The sequence below is a fragment of the Canis lupus genome, chromosome 16, assembly GCF_003254725.2.
Source record: "Canis lupus dingo isolate Sandy chromosome 16, ASM325472v2, whole genome shotgun sequence".
NCBI lineage: Eukaryota > Metazoa > Chordata > Mammalia > Carnivora > Canidae > Canis > Canis lupus.
The window spans coordinates 34,439,727-34,451,735 of NC_064258.1; the positions used below are offsets into that span (position 1 = coordinate 34,439,727).

The 12,009-nt window shown below is 36.4% G+C and overlaps 1 protein-coding gene across 6 annotated transcripts in view; it reads left to right on the forward strand.

Annotated features, from left to right (window-relative positions):
• TEX15 (testis expressed 15, meiosis and synapsis associated) overlaps positions 1-12,009 on the forward strand; it is a 93,926-nt gene that overhangs the window by 29,404 nt on the left and 52,513 nt on the right. For 2 of the 6 annotated variants that reach the window (XM_025421205.3, XM_025421254.3), the window contains exons 3-4: positions 5,045-5,102; positions 6,381-6,531. In XM_025421205.3, coding sequence (XP_025276990.1) covers positions 6,393-6,531 — 139 coding nt within the window. In that variant the 5' untranslated portion in view covers positions 5,045-5,102; positions 6,381-6,392. Of the gene's footprint in view, positions 1-5,044; positions 5,103-5,565; positions 5,670-6,380; positions 6,532-12,009 lie in introns of those variants that run through there. The other 4 variants (XM_025421347.3, XM_025421419.3, XM_049094936.1 and 1 more) reach the window with 3 other exon arrangements.

Below are 12,009 nucleotides of genomic sequence, written 5' to 3' on the forward strand. Positions count from 1 at the left end.
AGTGGAAAGGGGCACCTGGGTGGCTCAGTCAATTGGGTGTCTCTGCCTTCTTCTCAGGTCATGATCCTGGGGTCCTGGAATCGAGTCCTATGTCAGGATCCCTACTCAGCAGGGAGCCTGCTTCTTACTCTCCTCCCTGCTCATGCTCTCTCTCTCTCTCTTTCAAATAAATAAGTAAAATTTTTAAAAACAAAACAATACAGAGGAGACATCAGTGAGACAATGGGAATATAGGAGAAAGAACTCTAAAAGGGGAAATCATGAGACCTAGTTTTTATTGTCCCTATTCCTAGATACTTAGTTGTATTGCATCATCTCTAACAGGTTGGCAAACTTTCTGTAAAGACTAAACATTTTAGTCTTTGTAGGCCATAGAGTCTCTGTCACATTTACTCAGCTGTGCTTTTCTAATAGTAAAGCAGCCATATAGCCATAAAGCAGCAGACAATAGATAAATGGGTGTGGCTGTGTCCCAGTAAAACTTACTATGGATATCATATACCTTTTAAGTGCCATAAAATACTGTTCTTGATTTTTTTGTCATTTAGTTTGTAGTCCCTATGAAAACTAACAGTGAGCTGTAACTTGCCAATCCCTGATCTATAAAATGAAAAATAAGACAAAAATATATTTTATCTTTACATTATACAATCTTAACTGAGGGATTCTTGGCTTAATGTCACTATATATGTAGTTTAACATATGTATGATCTGATTTAACCTTTTGTTTATCAGAGGTAATTCTTAGTCTGAAACATTTAACACTCTGCAGAACAACTCAGAATTTACTTTTGTGACTACAGTTCTGAGAATTTTATTTATTCATCAGAAACTCTGTCCCAAGATCACTAGAAAAGCAATGAATGATCTTTGCCATATCATCATTATATATCATTACAGTAATTACTGTAATATTATAAAATAGAGTTATTTTTACTTAAGCATATTTTGGGATGGAACATGGATTAAAAATCAGTATTTGGTGCAAATAAAAGGTAATTGTGAAAAGAAGTTAAAATAGAACATTGTTATTTGCCAGAAAATCCTGAAACAGTCATTTTTTGTTGTTGTTAGAGATTAGCAAACTTTTAGACTTTTTTCTTAAAGATTTTTTTAAATTTATGTATTCATAGAGAGAGAGAGAAAGACAGAGACACAGGCAGATGGAGAAGCAGGCTCCACGCAGGGGGCCCGATGTGGGACTCAATCCCGGGTCTCCAGGATCACACCCCGGGCTGCAGGCAGTGCTAAACCTCTGCGCCACTGGGGCTGCCAACTTTTAGACATTTTAAAGATAACAAGCTGACCCATCAAAAGTTTGAGGGAGAACTGAAAAAAAACTTTCTAATTAATGCTTTGTGTATCTGCAGTTATTCTCAGTTACCTTATGTTAGGAAACCTTTTCATAAATGATAGCAGTTGAATTTTATTAAACTCTAGGGCTCTCTAAGTTTTTCCATTGAAACACCTAGTTATGTTATTAAGAATCTGACAGTAATCAAGTAAAAGATTTTGCAGGTTTATTTGGTAATCTCTAATCTCCCAAACATTCAGATTCTTAACGTTTGATGGTGGTCTTAGGAAACTCAGTACAAAAACTCTTTTAAAATAGACTTTGAGAGATCAGATCTTTAGACTAGTTGACATAAAAGGGGTTTACTCTTTTGCTACCAACTTGTCGCTGAACAATGTATTACGATTCATAGTGCACACAGAGTAATACACTGTTGATGTTAGTGAGATATCTAAGGGTTAATTGATTAATTTCTAGTGTTAGAATCAACATCACTTCTAACCTGATTACCTTTGCAATACTGTGCTTCTTGACAAATTCTGTGACTTGGTTTCATAGGATGAGCTTTAGGAATACACACACAGTTAATTCTGTGCAGTTACAGTGTACAGGTGCTACAACCATGTGAGGTGTTGATACTGTTAACCTCAGAGAAGTTAGGCATTTTGCCTAATGTAACATTGTTAATTAATGGTAGAACCAAAATTTGAAACATTTTTTTGTCTTACTTGCTATCTACCTCTGTGAAATAAAAAGTATATAAAGGCAAGCTAAAGGGGAAAGGTAAAGGCCACAGGGAAATGAATTCTGCAGAGCCAGGGCCAGGTCTTCTGTCTTCACCCTCCTCTGATTGGCATCTAGCGTGGCATATATGTCAGCAACGTGAAAGAGTGTGAGTCTCAGCTTGTAGGAGAAAATTTAGGTGGATAAAGTTTTAGATGGATGAATGAATTTTACTTAGGTAAAATATCATAACAGCCCACTGTTAAAAGGAAACAGAGATAAAGGAAACAAACATATTCTTGTTTTATTCTTAATTTAGAAGGTAGTGCTTCTGGTAGTTAGCAAATTCCTATAAATTTTTGGTAAATACTCATCAAATTATGAATGTTTCCATCAATTCTTCTTTACTAATTTTTTTTAAAACTGTAGGTGAAATTTTTTTAGATTTTTAAAAAAGATTTTATTTATTCATGAGAGACACAGAGAAAAGGCAGAGACCTAGGCAGAAGCTCAACCATTGAACCACCCAGGGGTTCCTTTTTTTTTTTTTAGATTTTATCTGCTTCAGAAAGAGTACAAGGATGAGCGGGGGCGGGGTGGGGGAGAGAAGCAAGCTCTTTGCTGAGCAGGAAGTTCAGTCTGTAACTCCATCCCATGACCTGGGAATCATGACCAAGCCAAAGGCAAACATTCAACTGACTCAGCCACCCAGACACTCCAATAAGTGAATTTTTAATTTGACTAGATGCTTTTTCTGCATCTATTGAGATAATCGCTTGATTTTCCTTTTTTTGAAGGTTTATGTAGGTTTTTGAAGGTTTGTGCCTGGGTGGCTCAACGGTTGAGCGTCTGACTTTGGCTCAGGGCATGATCCTGCAGTACTGAGATCGAATCCCACATCAGGCTCTCTGCATGGAACCTGCTTCTCCCTCTGCCTGTGTCTCTGCCTCTCTCTCTCTCTCTCTCTCTCATGAATAAATAAATAAATAAAATCTTTAAAAATATAAAAATAAAGATTTATGTAGTAAATGAAATGTACATATTTCCTGTGATAAATCTCCTTTGTGTTGCAGGATGAACTCAGCTTGTTTTTGATATATTAATGCTTTTATTTTTATTTTTTTTAAGATTTTATTTATTTATTCATGAGAGACACACAGAGAGAGAGAGAGACAGGCAGAGGGAGAAGCAGGCTCCATGCAGGGAGCCTGATGTGGGACTCGATCCCAGAACTCCAGAGTCACATCCCGGGCTGAAGGCAGGCGCTAAACTGCTGAGCCACCCAGGCTGCCTTGCTTTTATTTTTAGAATCAGTTTGTAACTACTAATTTAATTTTTTCTTAATAGTACTAAGATGATGAATTCTTTTAATTTCTTGAATCAGTTTTAATACATTTTTCTTAAAATTATTATTTTGTATAATTAGTTTTTTTAAAGATTTTATTTATTCATGAGAGATAGGTAGGGAGAGAAGCAGGATCCCTGTGGGAGCCTGAATCAGAACTCAATCCCAAGACCCTGGGATCAGGACCTGAGCCAAAGGCAGATGCTCAACACTGAGCCACCCACATGTTCCTAATCTTTTTTGTTGTTGTTGTTAAGATTTTATTTATTAGAGAAAGAATGAGCCCAACCAGGGGATGGAACAGAGGGAGAGAGAGAATCTGAAGCTGATTATACTCTGAGTGTGAAGCCCAACTCAGTGCTGAATCTCACAACCCTGAGATCATGACCTGAGCTGAAGTCAAGAGTCAGGCACTTAACTGACTGGTTATATAGATGCCCCTTATATAATTTTTAAATGTATTAGCTTAAAGCTGCTCATAATATACAAGTCCTATATGAATAGATGTTTTAGCTGTTGGGGAACCTTTCTGCTTTTGGTTTCTTTGTGTGATCTTTTTCATTCATTCATTCATGCAAATATCTGCTAAGGACCTAATAATATGTGCTGTGCCCTGTGGTTTAACTATTCTTGAAGTTTTTAGAATTGATTTTTCTCTACTACTCATCTAGAATAACCCAGGATCTCATAGGACAGCCTCAGCATAAATACTTAGAATTAAAATATATGATATATGTCATATATGTAGCATTTACATAGTGGTTAGGACTATTGTATATATTTTGCAGTATATAATGGAATATATTTTTGCATATGTATGTAAAAATAATATAAATTAATGGTTATGGAACTTATATATATGAATGTAAAGATTTGTATGAAATTGTTATCACTTTTACATGGCTGATTTGTTTGGCTGAAGTTAAAAGAGTATTATTCCTACTTGAAAAATTGCTGAGTGTAACCTATTTAATGAAGAACATTGAATACCATTGTGCCCTGAATATTCGTCTTTCATCACAGTTTTTAACTTAGCTACTTGGAGGGGCACCTGGCTAGCTTACTCAGTAGAGTATGTAACTCTAGATCTCAGGGTTATGAGTTCATGCCCCACATTGGGAATAGAGCTTACTTTAAAAAAATAATAAAAATAAATGCTTCCTAACTTAGCTACTTTGTGGCTAAGTATTATCCTAAGCACTAAGGAACAAAATCACTGAATTTCAGAGGTCTACTTTATTAGTAAATTCTATTAAAGGAACATTTTATAAGAAACCACAGAGCTGAGGGCAGCCTGGGTGGCTCAGCGGTTTAGCGCTGCCTTCAGTCCAGGGCCTGATCCTGGAGTCCCGGGATCAAGTCCCATGTCAGGCTCCCTGCATGGAGCCTGCTTCTTCCTCTGCCTGTGTCTCTGCGCTCCCCCCCATTCATGAATAAATAAAATCTTAAAAAAAAAAAAAAAGAAAGAAACCACAGAGCTGAAATAGCATTATTCATCTTTACTGAAAATACAATTTAACTATAGTTAAAAGCAATATTGAGTATTGTTGCAGTACTTGGCTCCTCAAGTATATTCAACTGATAGTATACCTTTGTGTACAGTAGGTATAGATCATGATTAATTGAAGAGGTTCTTTTGTAATTTAATTCATTAAATAAGTTACTCTTCCCTTCCAACACAGGGCTCAAACTTATACCCCAAGTTCAAGAGTCGTGTGCTCTACCAACTGAGCCAGCCAGGTACAGTGTATCTTAAGGGTATTTTTTTTTTTTTTTTTTTTCTTAAGGGTATTATTGTTAGGAGGCAATTACTAGTGTCTATCAATGAGACTGGATGAGGAAACAGACTGATTTTCTTCTATTTCTGTTGGTCTCTGTCCATTCCCTATTTTGATCCACGTTTGATTGGGAGACTGTAAGATTATCTTTCATAGGGATCCCTGGGTAGTGCAGCGGTTTAGCACCTGCCTTTGGCCCAGGGCGCGATCCTGGAGACCTGGGATCAAATCCCACGTCGGGCTCCCGGTGCATGGAGCCTGCTTCTCCCTCTGCCTGTGGCTCTGCCTCTCTCTCTGTGTGACTATCATAAATAAATAAAAATTAAAAAAAAACATTATAAAAAAAAGATTATCTTTCATAAAGGGTGGAGAGGAGATTGAGGGCAAAATCTTTTGTGAGCTTTTTGTAGAATCTTATCCATTGTGATCCTTCTGTAGAATTTTGGCAACTCTTAATATAGATTATGATCTAAGTTTGGACTAAGCAGTTGATAGCTACCAGGAGGCCTGTGAACCATATTATGAAATGGTATGAAAAATCCATGTCTATATATATTTTTCTGTGTGTACGCTCCATAACTCTCCTTCAATACCTAGTATGAGTTTTACTTAAAAGGTTAAGAATCATTGTGTTGAATGGGGAGAGAGGGAGGGCTTCAGAGAGGAAGGAGAAGGGAGGAAAAGAAATCTGATACTAGTATAAATATATAAGGTCTTAGTCCATTTAGTGATATTATGGAACAATAGCCAGTGAGTGACTGTTTAGGCAATCAATTATAGGGATAGTTGTGCAGAATTTGGTTTACAACTTTAATAAGTTTCTTCCAAAGGCAGAGATTCTGATTTAGAGAATATCATTCTATTCACAGAAATGTGTTGGCATAATACTTTAAAAACTACAGTATCTGGTGAGAATTTTACCAAATGTTAATAAAAATTGTTTGGAAGTTATTAAGCTTTTCAGGAACACAGACTTTTGGTTACCTAATTACAGTTACATATATATTACTCAGGAAAGGTCTATTAGAAACTACAAAATAAATACTCAAGGATTATATAAAAGCTAAAGTTGTTAATTTATTTTTTATTTTGGGTAACCTGGCAAATTGAGATTTGAATCTGTTGTGAATGGACCAAGAATAAATATTCAATTCTATGTAAAAATTTTTAAAACATTTTACTAAGATTGCCTCTTATATATGTATTGACCTTTTGTTTAATAATTTGGGGTTGATTTTAGGCCACCAACAAAATGGAAATGAAAGAGATTGCTAAAAACAAGACACTATGGAAAATGAACTCAGTCAGTGAACCACTATTAGTCACTGGTGTAGAAGTCAATCCTCTGAAAAAATTCACTATTCCCAAGATCCGGAGGACAGCTGAGAAAGGTAATATTTACTATCTCCATGGAAGATGGGGTTATTTCGTAACTATTACTGCATTTCTCTGATTCTTACTTTATGTTCATCTTCTGTTTTGACTATATAAAATTAGGTTAAGTCATGCATTTAATTCCTTAAACACACGTGTACCTACACAAAGCTACATGGAACAGACATGTTCATTAAGTATACTTAAAAATTCTGGACATCATACATAAAACAAATATTAGAAGACTTTGAAAGGTTTAGAGAAGAAAATGGACCAGTTAAGGACTCTGGTAATCAAGGAATGTTGTTACAGTAAGTTCTCTGGATTTTATTTTTTTGTTTCCTCCATGTCTTAGGTTGGATGCCAACAGTCTAGGAATGCCAGCTGGAACAGACACAGAAACCCCCAAGAAAAGTCTGTTCTCCCTTGCCAAGGACTGGGAAAGACATATCCTAGAAAAATAGATACCTGATTGACTATAAATACCTTACTCCTACAAAATACTAGGGGTAGGAAATAAAACCTGTACACCTTTGTCAGCAAAGATTTAAGTGGAGAACTTGGACTTCCACTTAGGCCTTTCCTTTTATGGGTAACAAGTTCCCCTCCCTGCCATCCCCTACCTCTGCAGTGTCAGTGGTTTTCCACCCCTGCCCTCTGGTGATGACCCACCCCTTCTTACTTGGAGTAGAGTCAATGAAGACCAAGTAAAGAGCCTGGACTTCTATCACACCTACCAGTTACATAGCACACATCTCTCTCCCACTATGTCAGTAGAAGCTGAGTTAGGAGCACTGAATTCTACCCCTTCCTCATGGTAACAAAGCATCTCCCGACAGTGTTACTAGAGTGTCACTTTCCACTGCCCTGTGGAGAGCCAGAACTTCAGTCCCACCTGGTAGCAAAGAATAAGTACCTCCCTTTCCCTGCTGGTAGATTCCCTTGCTGGCTCAGTTTCAGTAGAAGCTTGCTAAAACCTAAGATCACTTAACATCCAAAATGACCAAGATATAATTTTTGAAATTTTTTGAAATCTGTCATTTACCACCAACAAGGAAAATCTCAACTTGAGACAAGAAAATCCACAGATGCCAACACTCTGATGAAACAAAAGTTGGAATTATCTGACAGGGCTTTTAAAGCAGCCATTTTAATGATGTTTCAGAAAGCAATTATGAACACTCTTGAAACAAATGAAAAATAGAAAATCTCAGCAAAGAAATGGAAATGTAATAAAGAACCAAGTAGAAATTTTGGAACTGAAAAATACATAATTGAAATAACTCAGTGGATGGGTTCCAGAGATGAATTGAGAAGACTCTGGGAAGAGTCAGTGAATTTGAAGATAATAACAATAGGAACTACTCAGCCTGAACAACACAGAAAAAAAGTTGGCAGAGCTTCAGGGACATGTGGAACAATAATAAAAGATTAAACATTTTTTGTCTTCAGTGTCCCCAAAGTAGAAGAGAGTGTAGAAAAGTATTTGAAGAAGTATTAGCTAAAAATTTCCTAAATTTGGCAAAGAGCATATAGTCAAGGGGCTGAATAAGCTTTGATAAATAAGATAAACCCAAAAAAGTCCATGCTACAGCACATCATAATCAAACTCTGAAAACTAAGGATAGAAAAAATCTTGAAAGCAACAAGAGCAACCATATATCTATAGGGGAAAAAATTATTTAAGATTTATTTTTTTAGAGAGAGAGCACATGGGGGAGGGGGCACAGGGGGAGGGGGAGAGAAAATCCTCAAGCAGACTTCCCACTGAGTGTGCAGCCCAACACAGGAATCAATTTCAGGATCTCAAGATCATGACTTGAACTAAATTAGCCACCCAACCAACTGAGCCACCCAGACTACCCTGGGGGAAAGTGTTTTTAAAGTAAGTTCTACACCCATTGGGGGGCTTGAGCTTATGACCTCAAGATCAAGAGTCATACGTTCTACCAGCTGAGCCAGCAAGGTGCCCCAAAGGGGACAACTTTTTTGAATGATGGAAGATTTCTCATTAGAAACCGAGTCCAAAGGAAGTGGCACATTTTTCAAATATAGAAAGAAGACAACTGTCAGCCCAAAGTTCTGTTCTGTCCCTAGCAGAAATATCCTTCAGAAATAGAAGTAAACATTGTCAGATGAAGTAACAAAATTTTTCATCAGCAGATATACCCTGAAAGAAAAGTTCCCTTAACAAAAAAATGACAAAAGAAGCTCGAAACATTAGGAATGAAGAACAATAGGAAGAGTCAAAATATAGGGAAATTTAATGGACCATCCTTCTCTTGAGTTTTCTAATTGTATTTGACAGTTGGAGAAAGAAGAGTATTCTTTGATGTGATTCTCAGTGTTATATAGAGGAAATAATTATAAAATGAAATATTACCATTGGAGGGAACTGGGTGAATGAGAATAGGTTCTCTCTGTGTTATATATTGCAACTACATGTGAATATACAGTTACCTCAGAATTAAAAATTTTTTACAAAAACAGATCAAAATGAATTTTTTAAATGTTTAAGTAACCCACAGGTAGTCAGGAAAATGAAATAGAGAATTGAACAATGAAGGGAAAAATAAAATAAACAGATAAATGGTAGGCTTTAAGCCCTAACATATCAGTTTTATTAAGTGTAAATGATCTAAACATATCAATTAAAAAACAGGTTGACACATTATATTAAAAAATATGACTCAAGTATACACTGTTGATAAATTCACTTCAGATACAGTGGTACATTTTTTAAAATAAACATAATCCAAAAGATAGGCCATGCAAACAATCAAAATAAAGTGAGAGTAGATTTATTAATAATCTATAAAGTAGACTTTTGAGCAAAGAAATTACCAGGAACAAAGAGGGATAATGCGCAGTGATGAAAGGGTCAGTCTGCCAAGAAGACATAGCAAACCCTATGTGTATGCACCAAACGACAGAGTTTCAATATGTATGAAACAGAATTATTAGAACTGAAAGAAGAAATAGACAAATCCAGAATTATAGTTGGAGACTTTAGCACACTTCTCTCAACAATTGATAGAACTAAAACCAGACAAGGACCCCAATAAAAAGAATTTTACATCAATATTCCTGATGAGCATTGATGGAAAAATTCTCAACAAGATACTAGCTAATTGAATCCAACATGTTAAAGGGATTATTTACCATGATCAAGTGGATTTATTCCTAGGCTGCAGAGGTGGTTCAGTATCTGCAAATCAATCAACATGATATACCACATTAATAAAAGAAAGAATAAGAACCATATGATCCTCTCAATAGATGCAGAAAAGCATTTGATGAAATACAGCATCCTTTCTTGATAAAACACCCTCAGGAAAGTTGGGATAGAGGAATATACCTCAACATCATAAGGGCCATATATGAAAGACCACAGCTAATACCATCCTCAAAGGAAAAAAATCTTGAAAGCTTTTCCCAACTAAGGTCAGGAACATGACAGGGATGTCCACTCTCACCACATAATACTAGAAGTTCTAGCCTAGCAGTCTTCAAGATACAAGCTTCTGCAGAGCGAAGAAACAATCAACAAAACTAACAGGTAACCTTTGGAATGGAAGAAGATATTTGCAAATGACATATCTAATAAAGGGTTAGTGTCCAAAATCTATAATGAACTTACCAAACTCAATACCCCGAAACCAAATAACCCATTAAGAAATGAGCAGAAGATATGAATAAACATTTTTCCAAGGAAGACATCCAGCTGGCTAACAAACACATGAAAAAGTGCTCATCATCACTCATCATCAGGGAAATACAAATCCAAACCACAATAGATATCACCTCACATCTTCAGAAGGCTAAAATGAATAACTCAGGAACAACAGATGTTGGGTAGGATGTGGAGAAAAGGGAACCCTCTTGCACTGTTGGGGGGAATGTAAGGTCTGGAAAACAGGTTGGAGGTTCCTCAAAAAGTCAAAACTAGAACTACTTTATGACTCAGCAATTACACTGCTAGGTATTTATCCAAAGGATACAAAAATGCTGATTCAAAGGGGCACCTGCACCCCAGTGTTTATAATAGCATTATCAACAATAGCCAAATCATGGAAATTGTCCAAATATCCATCAACTGATGAATGGATAAAGAAGATGTGGTATGTACACATACACAAACACACTGGAATCACACTCAGCAATCAAAAGAATAAAATCTTGCCATTTGCAACAACGTGGATGGAACTAGATGGAGTGTATTATGCTAAGCAAAATAAGTGAGAGAAAGTCAAATACATGATTTTGCTTATATGTGGATTTGAAGAAACGAGACAGATGAATATAGGGGAAGGGAAGGAAAAATAAGATAAAAACGGAAATGGAGGCAAACCATAAAAGACCTCTTAATTATAGAGAACAAACTGACATTTGGGGGGGAGCAATGGAGCAATGGGCTAAATAGGTGGTGGGCCTTTAGGAGGGCACTTGTTGGGATGAGCATCGGGTGTTTTAAGTAAGTGATGAATCACTGAATTCTACTTTTGAAATCAATGCTACAATATTAACTAGCTTGAATTTAAATAAAAAAATAATTGGTAGAACTATTAAGATAGAAAATCAGCAGTTGGGGCACTTGGGTGGCTCAGTTGGTTGAGCGTCTGACTCTTGATCTCAGCTCAGATCTTGATCTCAGGGTCATGAGTTCAAGCCCAATGAAGTCAAGCCCCACATCAAGAAAGAAAGCAAAAATATAGAAGAACTTAATACTGTCAAGCAACAGGATCTAATTGACATTTATACGTAAGTTCACCCAACAACAGCAGAATAGACATTCTTTTCAAGAACTCTTGTGACACCCATCAAGATAGACGTATGTTGGGCCACAAAACACATCTCAACATATGTAAAAGAATTGGAGTCCTACAGAATATGTTTTTGGACCACGTGCAAAGTAGAAATTAATAGAAAGTAATATGTAACTCTACAAACACACAGAAAATAAACATATTTATAAATATTCATGAGATTTCAAGGGAAATCAAAATATACATCAAATAAAAATGAAAATATTTCAAATTTAAGGGACACAGCTAAAGCATTGCTAACAAATTTTTAACTCTAATTACTTACATTAGAAAATAGGGAGGAGGGCAGCCTGGGTGGCTCAGCGGTTTAGCGCCGCTTTCCGCCCAGGTGTGATCCTGGAGAACCAGGATCAAGTCCCACGTTGGGCTCCCTGCATGGAGCCTGCTTCTCCCTCTGCCTGTGTCTCTGCCTCTCTCTCTCCCTCTCTCTCTCTCTCTCTGTGTCTCTCATAAATAAATAAATGAATAAATAAAAATTTTAAAAAAAGAAAATAAGGAGAAAAGAAAAAGAAAAGAAAGTAGGGAGGATTTCATATCCTCCAGTAATATTGCTACTGGGTGTTTACCCAAAGAATACAAAAACACTAATTTGAAAGATCTATACACCTCTATGTTTATTGCAGTGTTATTTGCAATGGCCAAATTATGGAAGCAGCCCAAGTGTCCATT